Below are 22,046 nucleotides of genomic sequence, written 5' to 3'. Positions count from 1 at the left end.
TAACAAGTCTTTAAAATTCACTTTGTAGGGGCTGGCCCGGTGGCGCACTGCTACAGTGTGCCGCTTGGGAGCGCGGTGGCGCTCCCGCCGAGGGTTCGGATCCCACATACAGACTGGTTCCCGCTCACTGGCTGAGCGAGGTGTGGACGCAGCACCGAGGGTTGCGATCCGGTTGCCGGTCCCGGTCCGGTACGGGCGCGACACTGAGGGTTGCGATCTGTTGCCGGACACGAAAAAAGACAAAAAGGGAAAAAAAAAAAATTCACTTTGTAGGAAACATAGGGGATAAAGAAACAGGCTAAACGACATGACAAGGAGGTTATCAGACATATCAGAACCTGGGGCATTCTGAGGAAAAACGGGTCATGTCTTTTCATCATGGGACTTCACTAGATTAAAAGACTTAAGGGACATATCGTCCAAACTCCATGTGTGATCCTAAACCGAGACTGGTCTATACACACCAGCTGCAAAACATTTTTGGGGATCACAAATGGGAATATGGTCTGGTTATTAGATGTGAGAAAAATCAAATGAGATGGAAGGATGGAGATCACTGATTGAAAAAAGCAGGTTAAAGACTCATATGTGAAATACAATTTCAGACTCTCCTTCATGTCTAAAAATGTGTGCGTGGACACATAGAGCAAGCATAGGTTTTAATAGTGATAATGTTGGGTGGTAAGAATGTGATCATTCTGATTACAGCATATTCTAGTTTTCTACAATATACCCATACTGTTTCTATAATAATAAAATAATCATTTTAAAACACAAATTCTATGGAAAATTTACATGACTTTTTTTGTGATATCAATAAATACATTCATGATGGTTCATCATAGAAAATTTGTTAGAAAAGAGGCAGATATTTACATGAGTAGAAGCCAAGGGAAAACTGAAGGTTTATATAAAAAGGTCTCAATTCAATTCTTTGACTATAATGCTTTGATTTAATCAAGATACATTTCCTGCCTTTTGTGTTATTTCACATACAAAGTGAAATGCATTAAAAACGTTTTCTTAACTTTTCCTCAGTAAAGGCATAACAACTCATTATTATTAGATAGCTCAGTATAAAATGTATTTTGCTAAATAAACTCACAAAGCATAAAGGATTCTAGATACCTTTGCGTAATAGTCAATCTGTTTCTTTTTCACCAGGAAGGGTCAAGCTTAATGGTTTTTAGGATCACCACTATATATGCAAATTGGATTCTTACAAAATAATCAGCCATTTTAGAATGCACATATTGATGCTCTGATTGCCTCAAAAGTGAGTCAAGGAACATAAAAATTATTTTCACTAAGAGAGTACTCAATTTTAGTTGAATGTGACAACAAACCAATTTCATGTCATTTCTTTCAAAATTCATGTTTAAGTCATATTATTTGAGAATTGTTCACATTTTAAATTTAAGACAGATCTTTTAAAAGTTAAACTTTAAAAAAAATTGAAAATCACTTGGTATATTTAACTGGTACTTATTTAGATCGGAGTTAATTAGATCTAGAGGTTAAAAATGTCTGAGTTTGAAGCCAACCACTTGGCTGTATAAACTTAGGCAAGTTATACAGCCTAGCTAAGCCTCACTTAAAAAAAAAAATCTATGAAATGGAGTCAATGTATTTACCTCACAGAGTTGTGATGATTAGATGAGATTATGCTTAGAAACCTGCCTGCCACATAGTAAGTGCTCAATAAATATCCATGACAATGATGGTGACTCTCTAGTAATCCTGATATGCTATTCCTGTCCTATATATCCCAAGACATCCTCACAGATGTCCAATAGGTATCTCAATCCTACTAGATAGAACTACTGCTCCCACCCATCAACCTGCTTCTCCCCTGGGAGCCCCTCTCAGTAAATAGCACCATCATTAACCTATAGTCATTTCTCAGGAGCTGGACCTAGCAGTCATTTTTATTCTCTTTTTCAACCACTATATCAAATTCCTTTGAGCTGTATCTTCAGTATATTTTGAATGCAACCACTTCTCACACGTCTATCACTGCCTCACCTGTCCAAGCCAGCATCATCTTTAACCGGGGCATCTGCAAAAGACTGTTGATGTAGCTCCCTGTTTTCACTCGTGTTCCTCCTGTCCCTTTCAGTCTATTTTCCACTCATCTGCCAGAGTGAGTCTTGAAAATGTAAATCAGGTCACTTCCCTGCTCAGAATGCTTCAACGGCTTCTCATCATACATTGCACCAAATCCAAACCCCTTCCCTGTCCAGAAGACTCTAAGTAAATGGGCTTCTCCCAGCCTCATCTCCTACCACTGTTCTCCTAACTCACTCAGTGCCAGCCAAATGGCCTCGTTTGCTATTTCTTGAGCATCTTGAGCTTGTGAAACACACCTCTGCCTCTGCACCTTTAGCCTTGCCAGTCTCCTGTATGAGAAACTCCTTCCCGAAAGAGCCATGTGGTTCTTTAGCTCACGTCTCTCTGCTCAAGTATCAGGCTTTTCTTGATCACCCCATCAAAAGAAGCATCCCCATAGCTCCGTTTTAATTTGCCTCATGGCACTGTCACTATTTATTTCATGTGTGTGTATGTACACGTGTATACATATGTATGTAAATTCATTGACAGTCTGTCTCCCAACTCATACATAAAATCCATGAAAGCACTTTGTTTTGTTCATAGATGGATTCCCATTGTCGAGAATAGTGCTTGGTACCTTGCAGATATTAAAGAAATACTTTTCAATACACGGAGAGTTCTCCTTGTATTAAAATTGGCTGGGTTTAGCCAAATACTCCAATCACTACTAAAATAAGTTCTAAACAAACAAACAAACACAAAAGCAAGTAGCGGAGTTACATTGAATTAGTACTTCTATATTCTATATACTTTCCAGAAACCTTACAGATCTAAGTTTGAAAACAGGGGTCTTAAAATTCTTTATTCAGGAAACACAGTAGAATTTTTTATTCAGTAAACCTAGCAGCAGTCTAGCAGAAAAAGTTCCTCTTATTTCATCAGAGTGCTGGAAGAAATAAGTATTAAAAACAAAGTTTCTGCATTTACAACAATCAAATGATTAGTTACTTGATTGAAATACAAGGTACTTCAAAAAGTTCATGGAAAAATTTAATTAAAACATAATTACAAATCTTCCTATGAATATTTTTATATAAGGAAATTATATTATGGGATACAATTGTTTTGAGACTAAAATAAAAGGGAAACGTCACAGCAGAGTGTTAATGAATTAAAAAATTCTTTTGTAAAAGTCAACAATCCTTTTATAAAAGTCCCAAACTATGGCTCTAAAATAATAGCTAAATACATGACACTTAAATTCACCATAAAAATAAAGTTGCTTTAACCTGCTGTATTTTTAAATTATGGCAGCTATTATAAGCCATAAAAAATAATTTTATAATATCATAAAACTGTTAAATCCAATCAATACAAAGCAGGATATGAGTAAAATCCCAGCAGATAATGCTCTGAACCTCTATCACGTTACCTGTGTTTCTTTTATGGCACTTAATCACTTTTTATCTTTTATTTGCAAGTATTGGCATTTTTGGACACAAGATTTTTGTCTGTTTCACCTTTGCAGTCTCCTAGAATGTTAGCACGACTGGGCTACTCAGTACATATTTTCTGAAGGAAAGAATAAATGATGCAGAAGGTTAAAGTTGGGGAATAACGGCAGTAAACACGGCATAAACGTAATAGTGGATATATCTGGAGAGTTCCAAATGAGCTCAATTGCTGCTTTTTAAAATATCATATCCTACGAGAGAAAAGTATAGACTTAGATAAATCCATAAACGTGCTTTATGTGCACTCTATTTTGCTTCGCAGTATTTATCACAACTGTAATAAAGCAATCACTTGTGTAGTCATTTGCTTAACATCTGTATATGGCTTCTTAGAGGCTCAGCAGCTCACAATAGTAGAAGCCCAACAGATATATTTTGAATTAGTGAATGCAGTTAGGGCTGTGCCACTGCATAATTTGAAAATGACTGGGTCCCCTTTTCTAGCTGGGTTTACCAGGCACTCAGAGCTTCACAGAACCTAACAATTTGTTTTTCATTGGTTTTAGGATACATACTTTTTCACACAAATCTTACGAATGATGGTGTCTTAGTGTTATGCATAGTTTAATTGGAAGTATTTTTTCTTTGAGTATTACTTAAATTACACTGTTTTAATGAATGATGGTGTTTGCTAATTAATGAAATATAGTTAATTCCATCTTAACATGGAAAACTTCAAATACAAAAACTTCAAGTACTTACGTCAATTAAATCTGAAAGATCATGAATATAATACTTGAAAACTGAGGCATTGGTTGCTTCAAGGGTTAGGAGATATTCATTCCGTGCCTTGATTGATTTTAGCTTATTTTCCGAATACTTTGCTTGTCTCTGGAAATGAAGAAGTTTCAGACATTGGGAAAGAAAGCAAGGTCATTTTTAAACAAGACAGAGAAAGATACATGAATTTTTATTAATCCAAACAATTTATTCCACATATACAAATGACCCTGAAGTCCTTTGTGAAAAGTACATTTTGAATCTGATTTAAATAACAAACTAAAATTACCCAGCTACGGAATAACAACAATGTATTTGGGCTTCAGGCCCATTTGCAATGAAATCTCTTTGTTAATATTCAAGTTCTCCACATTGTGTACTGAATACTTGGCATTTACCACTAAATGACATCCAGCTGTTATTACATGATTTTTACGTTTCTTAACCATTTTTCATTCCTGTGGGAGGAAATGTGTGTCATTTCGCAATAGTTTACAACGTGTGTATATCAGCTATTGCATCAGTGTTCTTAGTATTATCTCATCAAATAAGAACAGAAAGGCTCTGCAATATATTTACTTACCTTTTCTTTCATTTTTTCTATTTTCTTTACAGAGCTTCGCCGCTGATGTCTCTCTTCAAGTCTAATATGGAAAACTGGATCACCAGATCTTCCAATTTGCTTTTCCTCTTGTTTCTCAGCCTCTTTCAGCTTGCTCTCTGCACTGATGCTCTCTGCATGATACATATGGTATGTTTTCATCACCTGTGAAAAAGTGACCCAAATTGTTAAAAGATGTCTGCCTGTAACTGAGACTGAACGGAAACTATTATATGACATATATGTTAAAAATATCACCTTCCAATGGCAGGGTAAAAAACCATTAAAATAAAATAGATGGATTATGTGGTAAATATAGTAAATTATATAGTAAAATAGATGAATTATGTGGTACTGCTTCTACATAAAGCAAACAAAAATATGCAAATTCACCTGCCAAGAAGAGGTACTTAGGGGACAGGCTTTGATGAAAAAATGATTTATAGAGTGTTACGCATACTTTTCAATGTACTTGAGAAGTTCTCTAAAGCTTAAAACTGTTTCTCCAAAATTTCTTCTGCATTATTAATTTGCAGAATAAAACATTTATTCAATTTTAGTCCAACAAAAATTCCAAATTAGTATAGTCCTTACTAAAGGGGTTTTATTGCAAAAAATATACTTGTCAAGATGCAAAATAAATATTAAGGTTTATACATAGTTTTAGTTTTAAAAACATTGTTTATCTGATCATGAAGTAATACTTTATGTTCAATGTAGAAAACATACAATACAAAAAATATATAAATAAAAAGCAATCAAAGATAACCATTGTTAAGATTTTCGTATACAGCCTTCCGGTCTTTTTCTGTGAAAACACATACACACACTTCACTTTAAAATGCCGCATACCATTTTTCCCTTTAAAAAATTGAGATCATCCTGTATTTATAATTTTTAGTGTCCTTTCTCATGTAATATATTAGAACATTTTCCTATATCACTAAAAATTCTTCTAAAACATAATTTTAAGGGTTATATGATATGTTAAGAAATTGAGATTAATGTACGTAATGAACTTGATTTTTCTCATTTCAAAAGATGAGTTTTGAAATACTAGTTTGGGACCTGGAAGCATCACTGGAATAAATATATTTATTTAGGTTGAACCATATCAAATTGCTGCTTCTGTAGTTTATTTAAAAAAAAAAAAAGGTGGAAAATCAGCACCTTCTTAATGTTCAACTTAACACATGTTCACAGGATGATTTTGAAGAGTAAAACATGAGGTTAATGAAGACCCTTTACTTATTTTCATAAAATAAAGTGTCTTTCTGATGGTGTCTTTCCTTAAAAATGTAAGCTAGCAAAACATGTCAAAGGCATTACTGAACAAGAACAAAGTAAGGGCCGCTTTTTCTGAGCTGTGTGTAATTGGAAAGTTGTCTGTTTTTAGTAATTATCGAATCTATCTGGGGGAAGTTTGGTTGGCTACTTCAGTTTAAAAGAAAAACAAAATAGTATTAGGAAGCAGCTGGGGAATGAGGAGGGAGTCACCCCGCAGCTGGGCAAACAGCGGGGTCAATGGATCTGCTACACACCTTGCATTTCTAGGCTCGGCTCTGTTTATATTACCTGCCTGAAGCAAACCCACATACCATTTGGGTCCTAGTTCCAATTACATCTTAAAATGAGAGGGTGAAAACACATGCACACACACAGCTGTTCAGCTGTCTCTATTCTTCTTGCTAATAGATAGGAAGGAAGAAATGAGAACAGCTGACTCCCATCACACTCGAATGAAAAGGCATCTCAGATCGCCCTGGCTATCTAAGAAATATTTCTTTTAAATACATCACACAAAAAAGATCTGAACTCCTGACTCTTGCTTTACATGGATACAGATAACTAGTATAAGCAGGTAATTTGCACAAACTAAGCCTTAGTATAAGAGAACGTATACTAAGCTGACTGCCTGCATGGGGTTTCTTATTAATGAGTCTGGGTTAAAAGGAAAATATGAGTCTGACCTAACACCAGCAAAAAAAAGGGTGTAAATATCATAATGTGCTTTAGCACAATAGCTGTAGAGGATTCTCTACTTAGTTAATGGTAATTTCCAGAAAGCAAATTTCTTTGTTCAGTTTTCCAATTTGACTTAGGATTTCTACTATTTTCTAAAATGTTAAGAGTTATGATGAATGATTAAAAGTTGGGGAGAAAAACGCTAAAAGCTTTTGGAGAACTCTAATTGCAGATAATGAATGCAAGTAAAAACTGCATTATTTAAAATGTAAGCTGTTGACAGAATCAAATGTGTTTTGTATTTAAAATAAAATATCAGATGGGTCTCTTTTTTTTCGGAGAAGTAAAAGAAAGCTTTTATTTTTTAAAGTTGCATTTTGAATACATACTATAAAGAAAATAACAGCTTCTCCATCAGCTTAATGCAAACAGTAGCCTTTGCATACCAAATAATTCGATAGGCATATATCCAGTTAAATCTACTCCAGTAGCATATTTTCCTATTTGAATTCTCCTCTACTAAACTTTCATGCATAATTCTCCATTCAACACAATTCATTTTTGTTCAACCACAGAAAAAACATCGTCCCAGGAGAAAATGACCCACATCATAGATTTATTTGTGAGACTGGAAAATAATATATAATAACTTGCAAAGAAGCTGTTAATATTTTTTTTTTCTGAGAGGCCCATATCATGTCTTTGACATGACCTGTACATTAAAATACCTGTAGTAAATTTCAATACTTAGTGTTAAGAAATCATTATGTATCTGAAAATGACATATGTGTTAGAGATCAGTGAATTAAGGCTATCGTTTCTACTTGACTTCTGGCTCAAAAGTTAGAAGACATGGATCCCAGGAATGGATCTACCAATTACTAGGTGTGGGGAAGTCATTTAATGCCTCTGCTCACCTTACAAGATTACTGTGGATGCCAAATTGTATGCCCCTGTGTGTGTGTGTTTACCTTAAACTTTACTGAGTGCTTACTATATATGTGTATATCAAGGTATAAAATATATACCACCAATACAGATATGTACACATAATATTATATATTGCTTATTATGTACTAGACATTGTTTTAAGCATTTCAAAAATAACTTCTTTAATACTTCTAGAAACTCTTTGAGGTAGGTACCTTTTATTGTCCCCATTATACAGATGATAAAACTGAGGCATAGAGAGGTTAAGTAACTTGCCCAAGGCCACACAGCTTGTCACTGGCAGAGCAATGGTTGGAACCCAGGCAGTCTGGCTTCTGGACTGCTACACCATAACCTTTAGAAAGTCTAAAGCATTATACAAGAGGAAGTCCTCTCTACCTAGGAGATACAGTTACTCTTGGTTATATGTAGGAATGGAGAAAAATAAGGAATGAAAGATAATTATTTATTCATTCAACATTTGCTTGGTACTTACCACCCTAAAGGCACTGATGGGTCTAAAAATAAAAACTTAGTTTCCATGTTCTAAGAATTTAAATTTTGGGAGACCAAAAAATGGGCCTTAGTATTCTGATGGGCAGAGATGAAGGGAGAGGGCATTCAGGCTGGAGGGATAGTATCGGTGAAGGTATGCGGGGAGGGGAATGGGGGGGAAGCACACAGGTGAGGTGGGTGTGAGCAGACCACAATGGGGTCCCAGGAAGAGCTTGGAAAGTGGATGGTCAGGCCAGATCAGGAGAGCCTTGAAACTCCAACTAAGAAGTGCATAATTTATTCCATAGGGGTTGGTGAATCCACAGAGGTGCAGACAGTATGGTCAAAGCAGTATTTCAGTAATAATTTGGTGAAGATATGCAAGATGGCTTGGGGTGTGAAGTGACCTCATTTAGTGTGGAAGAAGAGAAAATGGAAAGTAAGAAAAAGGATCCAAAACGACAGTTACTGGGCCTTTTCTCTGTTATCACTCTCTTTGACCTTTTCTTGAACTTGACACGATTCCCTCCGCCATGGAGTTCAATGCCTGCAGATCAGTCCCAGCACCCTCCGGAGTAGCGCTTTGTGTACTGCTTCGAGTCAGTCGCTTACTGCTCCCTTCTTTGCACATTCCTGCCTCTGTGGCCTTCTCCTAAGCCAGTCCCACTGCCTGAGATGCTCCCCACCCCTGCACCCCATCTTGTTAACATTTTGACCCATCCTCCAAGGCAAGCCCAAGTCTCACCTCCTGCTAAGTGTCCTCTGGTTCTCCGGCCAGAGTGACCTGATTCTTCTCACTGCCAAGACTTACTTATTGATGGCACTTCAACTCTCTGCCATATGTTATAGATATCTGTGTACCACCCAGTATAATCCATAAGGATTGTCCTGTAAGATCAGCTCGGGCACCAACAGTGTGTGTACCTTCAGATCCTCAATATTGCCTTATTTGAAGTATGAGAAAAATAGACATTTGGTGAGAAACAAATGAATGACAGGAACCCGTTATACAGTCAGCTTGTTCATTCATTTATTCATTTAACAAATATTTATTGAACACCTACCATGTACCTGGCTTGTTCTTCTCTATTCCCAACATCCAAAATAGCACAACCAATAAATACTTGGGATTGAAGGAATGGAATGAAAAATAGTTCTCAATGATTTGTGAAATACAGTGTTGGAATTTTTGGCCCCTCAAAAAAAAAAAAAAGATGTGGTGGTTTGGGAGGGGCAATATGTTAGTGACAATATTTCCTAACTCCATAGCCTCCTGCTTCACTCAGTTCATCAATCACTGAAAGCTCTTCAGAGAAAATTGTCAACAACCTCAGATAAAGATCTATTTTCTGCAGTCAATACATAAGAGGGCTCTAATTGTAAATGAGTTTCTGCAAGTGCCAGGCTAACGAAACCATCAGGGTAGGACCACAGCCTTGGATGTCCTTTTCTTTTGTTTCCCAGGAAGCGCTCAGGCTCCTGCGGAAAGCAGGGCCACGGGCTGTGCTGCAAAGAGCCTGGCGCCTCCAGGGGCCTGCGTGGCCTCAGTCCTTCCCTCCAGGATATAGCCTCTGCTTGGCCATGCATGTCTCTCAGGGCATATTCCAGACAGGGGCGGCTTTTAACAAGTGCACGCAGATCACTGTGTGCCAGCATCTTTACCCCTACGGTCTGCAGCCTCTTGCTCTTCAGTCTGCCGAGCCAACCCTGCTGACGCCTCGGGAGCCATGCAGACGTGGAGTTGAGTTCTGACACCACTGCTTCCTAAGTGGGCAAGTGTCTTAACTTCCTGGAGCTCAGTTCCTCCACGCTAAAATGGGATTACATGATAGAATGCACAGAGGCACAGAGCAGGGTGGGTAGTTCTCATTCTTGACCATTTCTAAGGTAAGACGTCGAAGAGTGCAGGTTCTGGGGCCAGACCTCCCGGCTTCATATCCAGGCTCTAAGCAGACAGGTGTAGGACACTGTCTCCCAAAGGCAAAGCAACTGGGAGAACAGAGGTACAACAAAAGCAGGCTAATGGAGGCCTTTCCTGCTGTTTCATGTTGAGACCCAGGCCAGCCAAACCCTCTTAAAAACTAACATAATACACCCATGAGGAAGGCCAAGGAGTTGACTTGCATACAGTCACCTCCTATGTGTTCATAAACTACACTACCTGAATCATATTCTGAGAAAGCTTCTAGCCTGTCTGTGATGTACATCTGATAATCAGCACCCTTTTCAATGCCTGGTGACAGCTACGGTAAAATCAGATAGACATTAGCCCAGATTTGGAAGGGGGGCAGGTATACACTGGTCTACATGTACTTATCCACGGAACAGCTACTGTGGAGTGTCCATATGCCAGGCACTGTGCTAGGGTTTGAGACTAGAGATGAAAGACACAAGTCCTACCCAGTGGGAAGGACAAAAGTAAACCTCCTCTGACTGTAAAACAAACAGGGAGTGGATATGTGTAGAAGTGGAGAGGGGGCCAGTTGTGGACTTCACAGTAGGCTCAATGGGAGTTAGGTGGAGGATTCCCAGGCTCCTTTTTGATCAGCTTATATTTCAGTCTGGGAGCCCATTTAGAAAGAAAAGGAGTGGGGAATATATTTTATTTATATAAAGAATGTAAAGGCAGCAGAAGCCAGCCTTCCACATCAATGCTACTCAGCCAGTGCCTACAATGGCTCTCTTGGCTTTCATCCCCCATGCCCCATCTCCCACTTAAGGCCTGTGTGTGATACCAGACAGTATTTTTTATTCACATTCATGGCATCAGGGCTGAAAAAGTTACCTCTCCCTGAGCTCTTATAGCTTTCCGTAAGTCAGTGAAAGCAGAGTTTAGAAAACTTAATTATATTTGCAAAGTAACATTTCTAGGACAACTCACTTTGAGAGGCAGTATACTGGTGCTTACGGGGTCAGACCCAAAACAAACTGACTGGGTCCAAATCCTGCCTCTGCACTTACTTGCTGTGTGATCTTGGGTAAGTAATTTAACTTTTCTGTGCCTCAATTTCCTCACTGTAAAATCAGAATAACAGTATCACTCACTGCATAGGGTAGTTGGGAGGACTAATTGTGTCAACACATGTAAAGAGCACAAAAGAAAAAAGTTGACATATAATATGTGCACGGGTAATGTCAATTACTGTAATTGAAAAAAAGTACCATAAAATAATTCATTTCAATAATAGGTAATGATTTCTATACAATTGGAAAGATTATCATTTTTAATAAAGGTAAAGAGAGGAAAATCAGCAATATTTCCATTTATGTATACACTAAGGATTTTAGCAAAGCTCTTTAGAATGAGCAAACAGACCAGATGAACAAATAAATAGCATGAGATGTTATCTTTATAGCCAGTTTATCAAAGAAAACTTGAGGTACCTTGTGGTTCCAATGAAATAAAATTAACATAACAATCTGAATTTATCATCAAATTATATTTATAATCAAAACAAATGCTTTGAACCAAAGACACTGTCTGGGACTCTGGACCCTGCTGGCCAAGGACTGCCAACTAACCAAATGACAGGGCAACAGAGATGCAGAGAATAAACAAAAAGAGGGGAAAGACAGAGAACACATATGCAAAGAGAGGAAATGGGCTAATAAAAATCTCAAAAATAATTATATTCTGTTCAGTGTAGTGTTAAAAACAATTTTGTTCCTGGAAATAATTACACAGAGTAGCATTTTTAATGGAAAGAGCTTAGGTCTGTGAAACAACAAACCTGGATTTTGGTCCTGTCTTTGCTGCAAAATAGCTCTGTAACCTCAGCCTTTCTGACCCTCAGTGTGCGCCTCATGTATTAGAGATGACAACATGACAACATGTGGGCTCCCTACAGGACCGAAATTAGGGAGACAATCAAATCAAACTACTCATCTCAGACACTATGAAAAGTGTGGAACGAGAGACACAGCATAGGCATGATCATAGCAGCAAAAACTGATTGTGTAACTTCTGGGTGCAGAAGTCTTCTTCCCAAGAGAATTTTAATATATCCTCTAAAAGGAGATTATTTGATGAAGCTCAGAGAAAACAGTGTAAGATGGCATTTAGGAGTTGCATATAAAAATAACATCCATACTGTCATTCGTGTTTCTGTTCTCTGTTGGCAGCTGTTTTCTTCTCCATCTTAAGTGGCCAGTGTTAGTGGAAGGAGCTTCCCTGTCCTAGAGAGTGTCAGCCCTCAATCTGCCATGCATCACTGTGTGACCCGGTAACTCTCTGGCCCTCAGCTCCCTCACCTACAAAGGAGTTGGTTGGTCCTTGTCATCTCTCAGGCCTTTTCAAACTCTAAAATTCTATTGATATTGAGTCCATGATTTCAGATATGAATCTCTTAACAACTAAATACTATAAGAATTTACTATTTGGAGAAACACATATAATGCAAGTATATTCTCAGTGGCTAAAGGGGTTGATTTTTTTTTTCAGTGTCAGGGTAGACGGCAGATAAATTTTAATCAAAAGGAAAAGCCAGTGTAATAACAAATTAAACTAATTATCTCCTGCTTCTGTTGACTTGAGACAGCAAGCAGTATACCACGCTATGCCAGGGATATAGGATTCCTGCTAGAATTCTCCATGGGCACTGAGGCCATAAGTCATCTGCTTTGCTACACAGAAAATACCGAGAAATGAACAGTGCCCCTACAGTCTGTCTAGCACACTTCCTTATATTGATGAACCTTATACGGGGATATCAATCACTCTAGTGACTTTAATTAGCTCCCAAACTGATTATTGATCAATCATCAAGTGCTTATTAAGGAGGTAAACCCAGGAACTATTTGGTAGGTGCAGGGCTGACATACAGATATGCTACATGCTTCTATTTTTGACTGTTACATTTAAATTAAAGCAGGCATTAGTCATCTATTTCAAAATGCTAAATTTAACAATAATTTTTAAATGGTAATATAAATTACAGTTAGTTTCATAAGAAACTACTTTAATGAAACTAATGAAAACTGACTAATTTATCCTAAAGAGGATAAATTGTTTTATGCCTTATTAGAAAATGTTTCTATTTGTAACAAGAGTAAACTGTATTTATTAATCTGTGCTTGCTCTATTTCCAGCAGTTATTAGAGGCAGTTCCTAATTTCAGTCTTTGAGTCATAGATGGGGTTATTGGTTTTGTTTATCTCAAAGGAACTCTTGACAAACATTCATATTCAGCAAAAATTTCTCAAGCCCCCTACTATGTACCACAAATAGGCCTTGTCCTATTTGACTTCATTAACATTCTGTTACTAGAAATTCAATGATGTTGTATTCTTTATAGGTTTACACTAGTCCATTAGTTCATAAGAATTTTTCATAAGCATAATTAACAATTTGATATAATACTAGAATATTTGCCCACTTTACAGTTGTCAAAGGTTTTTAACATTAATGTCATTTTATCCAATAAGTTCTAAATTTGTGAAAGATTATTTTCCTTTCTTGTCACTCTAGTACTTCATTGTATTGGGGTAAGAGAGAGTAGTGAGGGAAGGGGATTTTAAGAAAGCCCAGCTTAATGCTCCACTTATTTTTACATCAATGCTTTGCTAATACTCTGGCAATATCAAAGTGCACGGAGCTCCCTGCACAGGCAGTGAGGTTTCACACATCTGTGCTTTCCCTCACACATGCTCCTCTTTTTGGAATTCCCTTTCCACCCATCCGTTATCACTAAATTCAGTTGTCGGCTTCTTCAGGAAGCCCCAAAAGTGGCTCTGCACTTGCAAAGATCTGTGGAGACATCTAACCTACCACCCAACACTACACAGAGATATCTCCTAGTCTAGCTCACTGATGACAGCGCTGTGTGTTAGTCATCCGTGTATTTCTAGGACTTCCATATTTGTCGAAAGGTCCCTTCCCAGCCATTTGTTTTGTATGACTCGGATACACTAGAGATGATCCTATAACAATTTTAGAGCAGAGGCAACACTGCTTTTAGTACTTTCCATTTAAGTGAATTAGAGACAGGGTACAAATTCTGAGATTTAGTACAAATGCCATGTAATTGCATTTCATAAATCCTAGAACCTTACAAGTTGCAACCCCTCTCCACGTACTTGCTGGGCAGCCAACCTCCAAAGAGGAAGATCACTGTCTTAAAAGATAGCCCCTTCCATTTCTGCATAGCTCTAATGGTTAAACTCAGGAATTAGACTGTGTTCAAATTCTGGTTTTGCTTTTTACCACGTTCCTTAATTTTCTCACCTCTAAATTGGGAAAATGAATAGGACCTATAAGGTTGTCGTGAAGAAAAAGTGAATTAATATATGTCAAGCACTTGCAGTAGTAACTGGCACATGGTGAATGTTTAATGAATGCCATTACAATTAATAAAATACCCCACCCTTCTATCATATCTGCATATCTGCTATGGTCTGAATGTTTGTGTCCCCACAAAATTCATACGTTGAAATCCTAACTCCTTAGGTAAAGGTATTAGGGGGACACAATGAAGGGGATTAGTGCCATAATTAAAGAGGTCTTAGAGAGACCCCTTGCCCCTTTCACCATGTGAGGACACAGCAAGAAGATGCTTTCTACAAGCCAGAAAGTGGGCCATCCCCAGACACTGAATCTGCTGCTGCTTTGATCTTGGATTTCCCAGCCTCCAGAACCATGAAAAACAAATGTCTGTTGTTTATATCACCCAGGTATTTTGTTATAGCAGCCTGAACAGATTAAGACAGTATCTTTTAAGCCCACAATTGGCTAGCCCTAGCCCAGCCAATGTGCACCTGTTTATTTTCACACACCTGAGAAGCTGGGAACAGAGGGATGGTCTTTGTATTGTGGATCAAGGAAACTGAGCTGCAGAGACTTAATCCTGCCCAAGTCAACAGAGAAAGTCAATATAGAGAAGGTTATTCATAAAGTTCTGATTTCAAAAGGGGTTTTCATATGAAGTCTTCAGAGGCACTGAAATACAAGTTTCATCTACTGATTAAAACACCCAAGAGTTTGCACATAGCATACATGTTAACCAAGGACACACTGAACACAGTCTTTGGTGGCAAAGGAAAAGTTTCAATTAGTTGGCAGTGTTGAAGGGAAAAAGCAGATGCATAATGAAAGGCCACCAAATTTACTAGAATTTCAAAGTCACCTGCAACTTTTAATATTTAATTCTTTTCAGGGAAATGTTTCACACGTCTTCAGCATTACATGTGTGTATCAGACCTCTAAGTAACAAGGTTTAGTATATGAAATCTTTAAACTGAGGACACAAGACATTTGGAATCTTAAAAGCATAAAAGCCCACACCATCAGCTAAACTGCAGCATCAACTAAAATGGAAAGGCTGGTGTGCAATCCTTTTCTTTCAATGGGAAATGGGTGGAATCTGACATGTCTACTCTATGCCTCATCCAATACTTTTCACTCCATTTATTTAAAAAAAGAAGAAAAGAAGAAAGGTGAGAGGCCTTTGTTATTCTGTGCAAGAAAGCTTTTTGAGTGTTCAAACTGCTTTTGACTTGGTGTCTAGCCATTCTTCTGCTACCTATATTCTTTACAATGTCATTTTAGTAGCTGTCCTGAAATCTTTCAACTCCTGATTTCCCTTTCTCCTTAGATATGGCTCCAGAGGGAAATTCTATGAATGGACCTTGTGCTTTCCTAACGTTTTGGCTCACACTGCTTCTTTTGCCTCAGACGCCTTCATCCCTCTTTCATCTCTCTTATTACTAAAATCCTGACTATTTTTGAAGTCCATTTTCAGACCCTTTCTTCTCTGCAATTTTTCTCATTCCTCAGTGTGAACCTCTCTCTTTGGATCTCCAAAGCCCTCTGCTGGAACCTATCTGGTACATAATTGACTGCCCTGGGTTATAATCACCAATAAAAAGGGAGTATAGTATGCGGGCTAAGAGCATAGACTCAGCCTGGTCTGAGACTTCCTAGCTGTGTGACCTTGGGCAAGGTACTTAACATCTCTGTGCATCACCCACCTCACAGGACTGTTTGGAGAATTTAAAGAGCTAATTATGTAAAGTGCTTTGAATAGTACCTGGCACAAAGGTTAGCTGCTATTATGTCCTTGCAGTTAGCACATCTGCTAGACTGAAATCCTCCTAAACTGGTACTGTCTCACCTGCAGTTCCCAGCACAGCAGCACACGCCTCACAGGAACCTACTTGCTGATCTAAATTAAAATGTGGGTTTCAGTTCCAACTTGGCCATGAATAAGCTCTGGGACTTGAATGAGTCACTTGACCTCTCTGGGTCTTTGTGATATTTTTCCAAAATGAGAAGGTTAATCTGATCATTTCTAAAGGCCCATTCAATGCTAAAATTCTATCAAACTATGACAGGATTAAATTCAGATAATCATATGAGTTAGAAAATCATGTGAGTTAAGATACGTTGAGTTGGATCACCTAATACAAGTGATTTAGATCTTGATTTTCTACACGATTTTTCACATTTCTTCTGGTCAACATCTCTGGTCCATTTTGAGACAGTAAATCCAAGGAGAGTCCCCGTAGTTTATTCTATGTCTTGGCAGGCATCATATATATTTAATACTATAATTATACAATATGTATTTAATATTATAATTATATCATATATAAATGTCAAGATTCTTGGCATGAAACATTCTTTAGAAATGTTTTGTTTTTATTAAACTATACTTTCTAACACTTTCTTTTCATTTCTAAGCCAAATAATTTTTTTTTGGTTCACATTACTCACTTATTTCAAAAGATATTCTCTATATTGTGGTTCATTAGCACCAACCATAACTAATTCTCAAATCTCAGAAAGAAAATGAAAACTCTAAGCAAAAATGAGGGAGCATGGGCATCACTAATTAGCAGGATGTCCTTAAAGATATACACACATAAAATTCTGATCAAACAGTTGTCCTCAGAGATACTTGCATTGGAAATTTTATTAATCCCAATAATTGTGGCAGGAAAACAACTCTAGGTTAAATGAGCTAACCTAGTCTGCAAGTCAGTCTGTGTCAAAGCCAAGATTAGAATTCAGAAGTTGTCAGCAGGGAGTCATACGATCCCAGCACCTCTTTCTTTCCATCCAAGAGTCTAGCAATCAAAGCAAGGGAAGGATATATGGAAACACTTCATCAGCCCAAGGTCTCTAAATAGACTGCTTTTTAAAAAAAAGTTTTCCAGGTGACATCACAGAGCATGCCATATTCCAATGAGGTTTTCAATTTGGGACCTTTCTACATATCCTATACTCCTTATTTCTCTTTGTTCATTGTTTTATTCTGAGACTCAGACCTCTTTGTAGTACATCTCAAAGGAATGAATTTTCATTTTCACTATAGAAATATATATTTCAAATACTTGAAATGCCCTTGAGCTAAAATAAATACTCAACCAAAAAAAAAAAAAAATCAAAAACCTCTTTGAGACTCAGAGAAAAACCTTCCGATATGAGTTGGCAAGTATCTTGGGCTCTTTCAGAATGACTTTTCAACCTTGCCTTGGGCATGTTTCTTCTGTAGAGAAGAATGCATTAGCTCCTGGTTTGTGGGAGGCTCACACAGCCAGCCAGGAAAGCTTTCCTCTCAGTCCTCTGAGGCTGAGTTTTCAAGGAAGGGTTTGAAATAATAAACAGTGTCTTCCTTCTTATTCCCTCTAAAAAATAATTAGCTCTTTTCATTTTAACACTTTAAAGAGATAAGTGCTTCAAAGACAGATAAAGGTCAGGGTAGATTCTGTGCTCATTTGGCAACCTTTTTTTCCAAGCAGCTCCTGTACAAGTTGCTCAGCAGCCTCTAATTTATACTAGGACGGTTTCCATCCACCATTCACATGTGTCAAGCAAATTGGAGTTAGCCCTCAGAAGGAAGAAAATAAGGTGAGTGGAGTGAGACATGGACACTTAGCAGTAACCACTGTATATGAACACACCTAACTGGTGGCGTTGACACACATAACACTAAAGCTAAATGAAAGGTTATGTTTTAAAGAGGCACCCCAAATGAACATACTCTAATATTAAAGCTGAATGCACAAAGCCATTTGGATTTGCCCATTTTGTAACTCACATTAACAGTCTGGAAGGCTTGATCAAGTTTTTACAGATGTCAGTCAGAGAACGCGGTGCGAGAGTTTCCCGGGTGAGCTTCATCTCTTCTTTAAGGTTCCACACCCTTCCTCCTCCCACCTCCCCTGCACATCCTTCCAGAAGGCAGCTGTCCAGTGGGGAATTGATGGGCCTCTAGGATGGAACTGGGTTTAGATTTTGGATCAGTCATTTATTGCCTGGGTGAGCCTGAGCTAATTATTCCAAGTCCCAGTTCCTATTTGTAAAACTGGGATTCGGAATACCTGCCTCAAAGGGCTGCTGTAAGAAATGAGTGGGATAATGTGCTTGCCTCGGGGTATAGGTTGGATAAATCTTCATTTGCTCCGTCCCTTTCCCTCTTGACTTAATGATACGTGAGGATGGATTACCTCTTGACTCTGGCTAGCCACGTGCGCCACCGATGTATAGAGAGCACGGCAATCAATTACACATAATTAACAATCCATTTCACGTGGATTTATCATGTCTGTGTTAATCTCTATCAGAATTAGCTTACTGAGGATGGTAAACTCCTTGTTTTGTAAAATGCTGAGTATAATGTGGTAAAACCTAGACAAGGTAAAGAAATACTAAGAGAGAGCAAATAATTGTTTTTCTACTGAAATACAGCATAACTTTTTGAGATTTTGGTATTGGGACAGGCTTAACACTTTAAACTGTTTCATGATGAGCCCTTTACCAGGCTGATAAAGGCAAATGTTGTTTTGAATGTTCCCTTCAACCTTTTGTGTTAACATTTTTCTGTTTTTGCTTTTCACTTCCCCAGTTTTCTGATCACAGCCCTGTCAACATTTACTACTGATTTGGTTTGCTTAGGAAAGTTACCTTCCTTTTCCTTTCTGTGCAAAGTAACTTATTTATTATAGTGAAAAATCATACACACACACACACACACACATATTTAAAGAAAAAATCTATAATTACTGGCAACATCATCCCTGAGCTCCACACTTACCCTGTGAGACAGACGAGGAGCTGTTACCATCCTTACTCCACTGACAATAAAGAGGATAATGATGACAATGGATGAGGCGACTCTAACTGCTAACATTTATTAAGCATTTACTATGCACCAGGCACTCTTTGGAATGCTTTATCTGTATTAACTCAGCTTTACTTTCCTCTTAGCACTAACATCTGCCATATTATACATTTCTTTGTTTACTGTCTGTCTCTCCTCCCTAGAACATAAATGCCTTGAGAGGAAGTACTTGGTCTGTTTTTATTCACAGCTATATCCCCAGTACATCTAACAGTGTCTGGCTCAGCAGGTGTTCAGTGAAGGTTTCATGAATGAATTTAGTCTTCATAGCATTTACTCTTTAAAGCAACTCTCAGAGTTAGGGATTATTATGATCTCCATTTTACAGACAAGAAAACTGAGGCACAGGATCACACACAGCTAGAAAGTGGCAGGGATTTAAGGGCTGTGTTTTAAGCACTGACGCTTCCCCGCTATGCTCTGATGCCTTGTCAGATGCTGTGATGGTTAATTTTATGTGTCAACTTGACTGGGTCATGGGGTGCCCAGATATTTGGTCAAACATGATTCTGGGTGTGTCTGTCAGGGTGTTTCTGGATGAGATTAACATTTGATTTTGTAGACTGAGTAAAGCAGATTGCCCTCCTTGATGTGGGTGAGCCTTACTAATCCATTGATGGCCTATACAGAACAAAAGGCTGAGTAAGAAAGAATTCGCTCTCTCTGTGTGAAGGTCTTTGAGCTGGGACACTGGTCTTCTACTGCTTTCAGACTCGGAGTTGGAGAGGAAATTACACCATTGGCTCTATTGGTTTTCAGGCCTTTAGACTCAGACTGAAACTATACTATCAGCTCTCCTGGGTCTCCAACTTGCTGACTGCAGATCTTGAGACTTCTCATCCTCCATAACCATATGATCCTACGCCTTATAATAAATCACTCTGTACACACACACACTCGCATTTATGTATACATCTCCTATTGGTTCTGTTTCTCTGGAGAACCCAGACTAATACAGATGCTCAGGAAGGTTAAATGATTTCCCAGTGCCCCACAACTAGCAATTAATGGAGCTGGGATTCAAATACAAGTTTGCTGACTGCCAGTCCAGTTTCATTACAGCATATCACTCTCCCTGGTTTCTTAACCCTACTCCCAAACTTGCTAATTCTATCCTTTAGCTTGCTTTCAAATGTTCAACTCAAAAGGAATTAATTAGCAAATTAGACTCAGAAAGAGAGTCTGAGGATTTTAGTTCACCCTTTCACTTTTGAGCCAAATGAGGTCTATTTGTTCGATCATTTAAATGAAAATTTCTAAGTAGAGGTTGCCATTAGGCCAATGTTTAATTTTTCACCTACATTCTGGTAAAACATCATGAATGTCATTGATTCTAAAACATACAAATGAGCATATGATAAACTGCTTAAGTTCTCTGTGTTGTGGGGCAGTGGGTTAACATTTAGAGATCTTATTTAGAAAATGGTTCCCCAGAACTATGGCAATAGAGATAAAATGACAGTAAAAGACACAGGCTTTGGAGCCAGACCTGGATTTGAGATCTCATTCTACTTCTTATTGTGCAAACTGCGGCAAGCCCCTCTGAGCCTTAGGTTCCTCATCTGTAGGATGGGGACAATGAGAGTAACTGTGTCAGAGAGATGCTATGAGGATTACATGAGACAATGCAAGTAATGTGGTTAGCACAATAACTAGCACATACATAATAAGCTTGCAGTAAATGTTAACTACTCTGGCAGGCATGGCTAGCTACCTACAAATAACTCTCCTTCTCTCTCAAATTAACAGAATCCCCAATTTCTAACTGTTTAGCAATGAACTCACCAGTTGAAAGATTGTAATTGCCAGACCTCCTTGCAGCCTGCTGAAACCATGTTCTAAGTTCTGGCCAATCAGATGTATGTGAACACATTATGTGGGACTTTCATGAAGCCTCCTTAAGAGACAAGAGGCCTGCCCTTTTGCCCTCTCTCCATTCTGTGGCTGAGGATGCAGATGTAATGACTGGAGCTCTAGCAACTATCTTGAACTATAAGGACAAAGGTTGTAATTGGGTTTCTCTGAACGCTGGATTAGGAGAAGCCTGATTCTTGGATGGGTTCATGTAACCTTCATACCAGCCCTGGGCTCCCAAATCTTTGGACTTCCTTTATGTGAGAGAATATACATTCTTTTTTGATCATGTCATTGAATATCTCTGTTACTCAAGGCCAAACTGACCTTACTGCTTTGGTTGCCCCTTCTGGTGGTGTGATAATTCAAATGGAGGCTCAAAACCATCATGAGGCCTTGTTTCTGCAAAAAAGGCACGATTGGGCAAAAATATAGAAAAGGAGCTTCATGTTTTAAAAGCCTTTTAGTCCCCTTTCAAAAGCCACCGTGATGACATCATCCTCCCTCTCCTGTCCAGAAGTCCAGGACTTCATGCCCTATCCACACGACCTGTGTTCTGTCATACCATATATCTATCATATCATCATATGACATCATGCCTATCATATCGTCCATACAACGTGGACTGATAAAACACAGTTCACTCTAAGGTATATAAATGATCATAAGGCATCTCTTTCTATTCTCCTTCTGGGGCATGTGTATCTTACTTAAGACAAAGCCTTCTGAAGGAATGTTTGGAACAATCAACAATTGCTCTGGGAGCAATATTTTTGGGTAAGGAAGTCCACACAT

At 38.2% G+C, this 22,046-nt stretch overlaps 1 protein-coding gene across 1 annotated transcript in view; it reads right to left on the bottom strand.

Moving 5' to 3' along the window:
- The window catches only part of LOC103607889 (SLIT-ROBO Rho GTPase-activating protein 1), a gene marked incomplete at its 3' end in the record, with an annotated part of 70,337 nt that overhangs the window by 12,206 nt on the left and 36,085 nt on the right, over positions 1-22,046 (bottom strand). Inside the window, exons 5-6 of the mRNA XM_008592349.1 lie at positions 4,870-5,052; positions 4,269-4,397 (exon numbers count right to left, since the gene is read on the bottom strand). Of these exons, the coding sequence (XP_008590571.1) occupies positions 4,269-4,397; positions 4,870-5,052 (312 nt within the window). The remainder of the gene's footprint in view (positions 1-4,268; positions 4,398-4,869; positions 5,053-22,046) is intronic.

The sequence above is a fragment of the Galeopterus variegatus genome, unplaced genomic scaffold (genome assembly GCF_000696425.1).
Source record: "Galeopterus variegatus unplaced genomic scaffold, G_variegatus-3.0.2 Scaffold7808, whole genome shotgun sequence".
Classification (NCBI taxonomy): Eukaryota; Metazoa; Chordata; class Mammalia; order Dermoptera; family Cynocephalidae; genus Galeopterus; species Galeopterus variegatus.
This window is presented reverse-complemented; position numbering and strand designations above follow the sequence as displayed.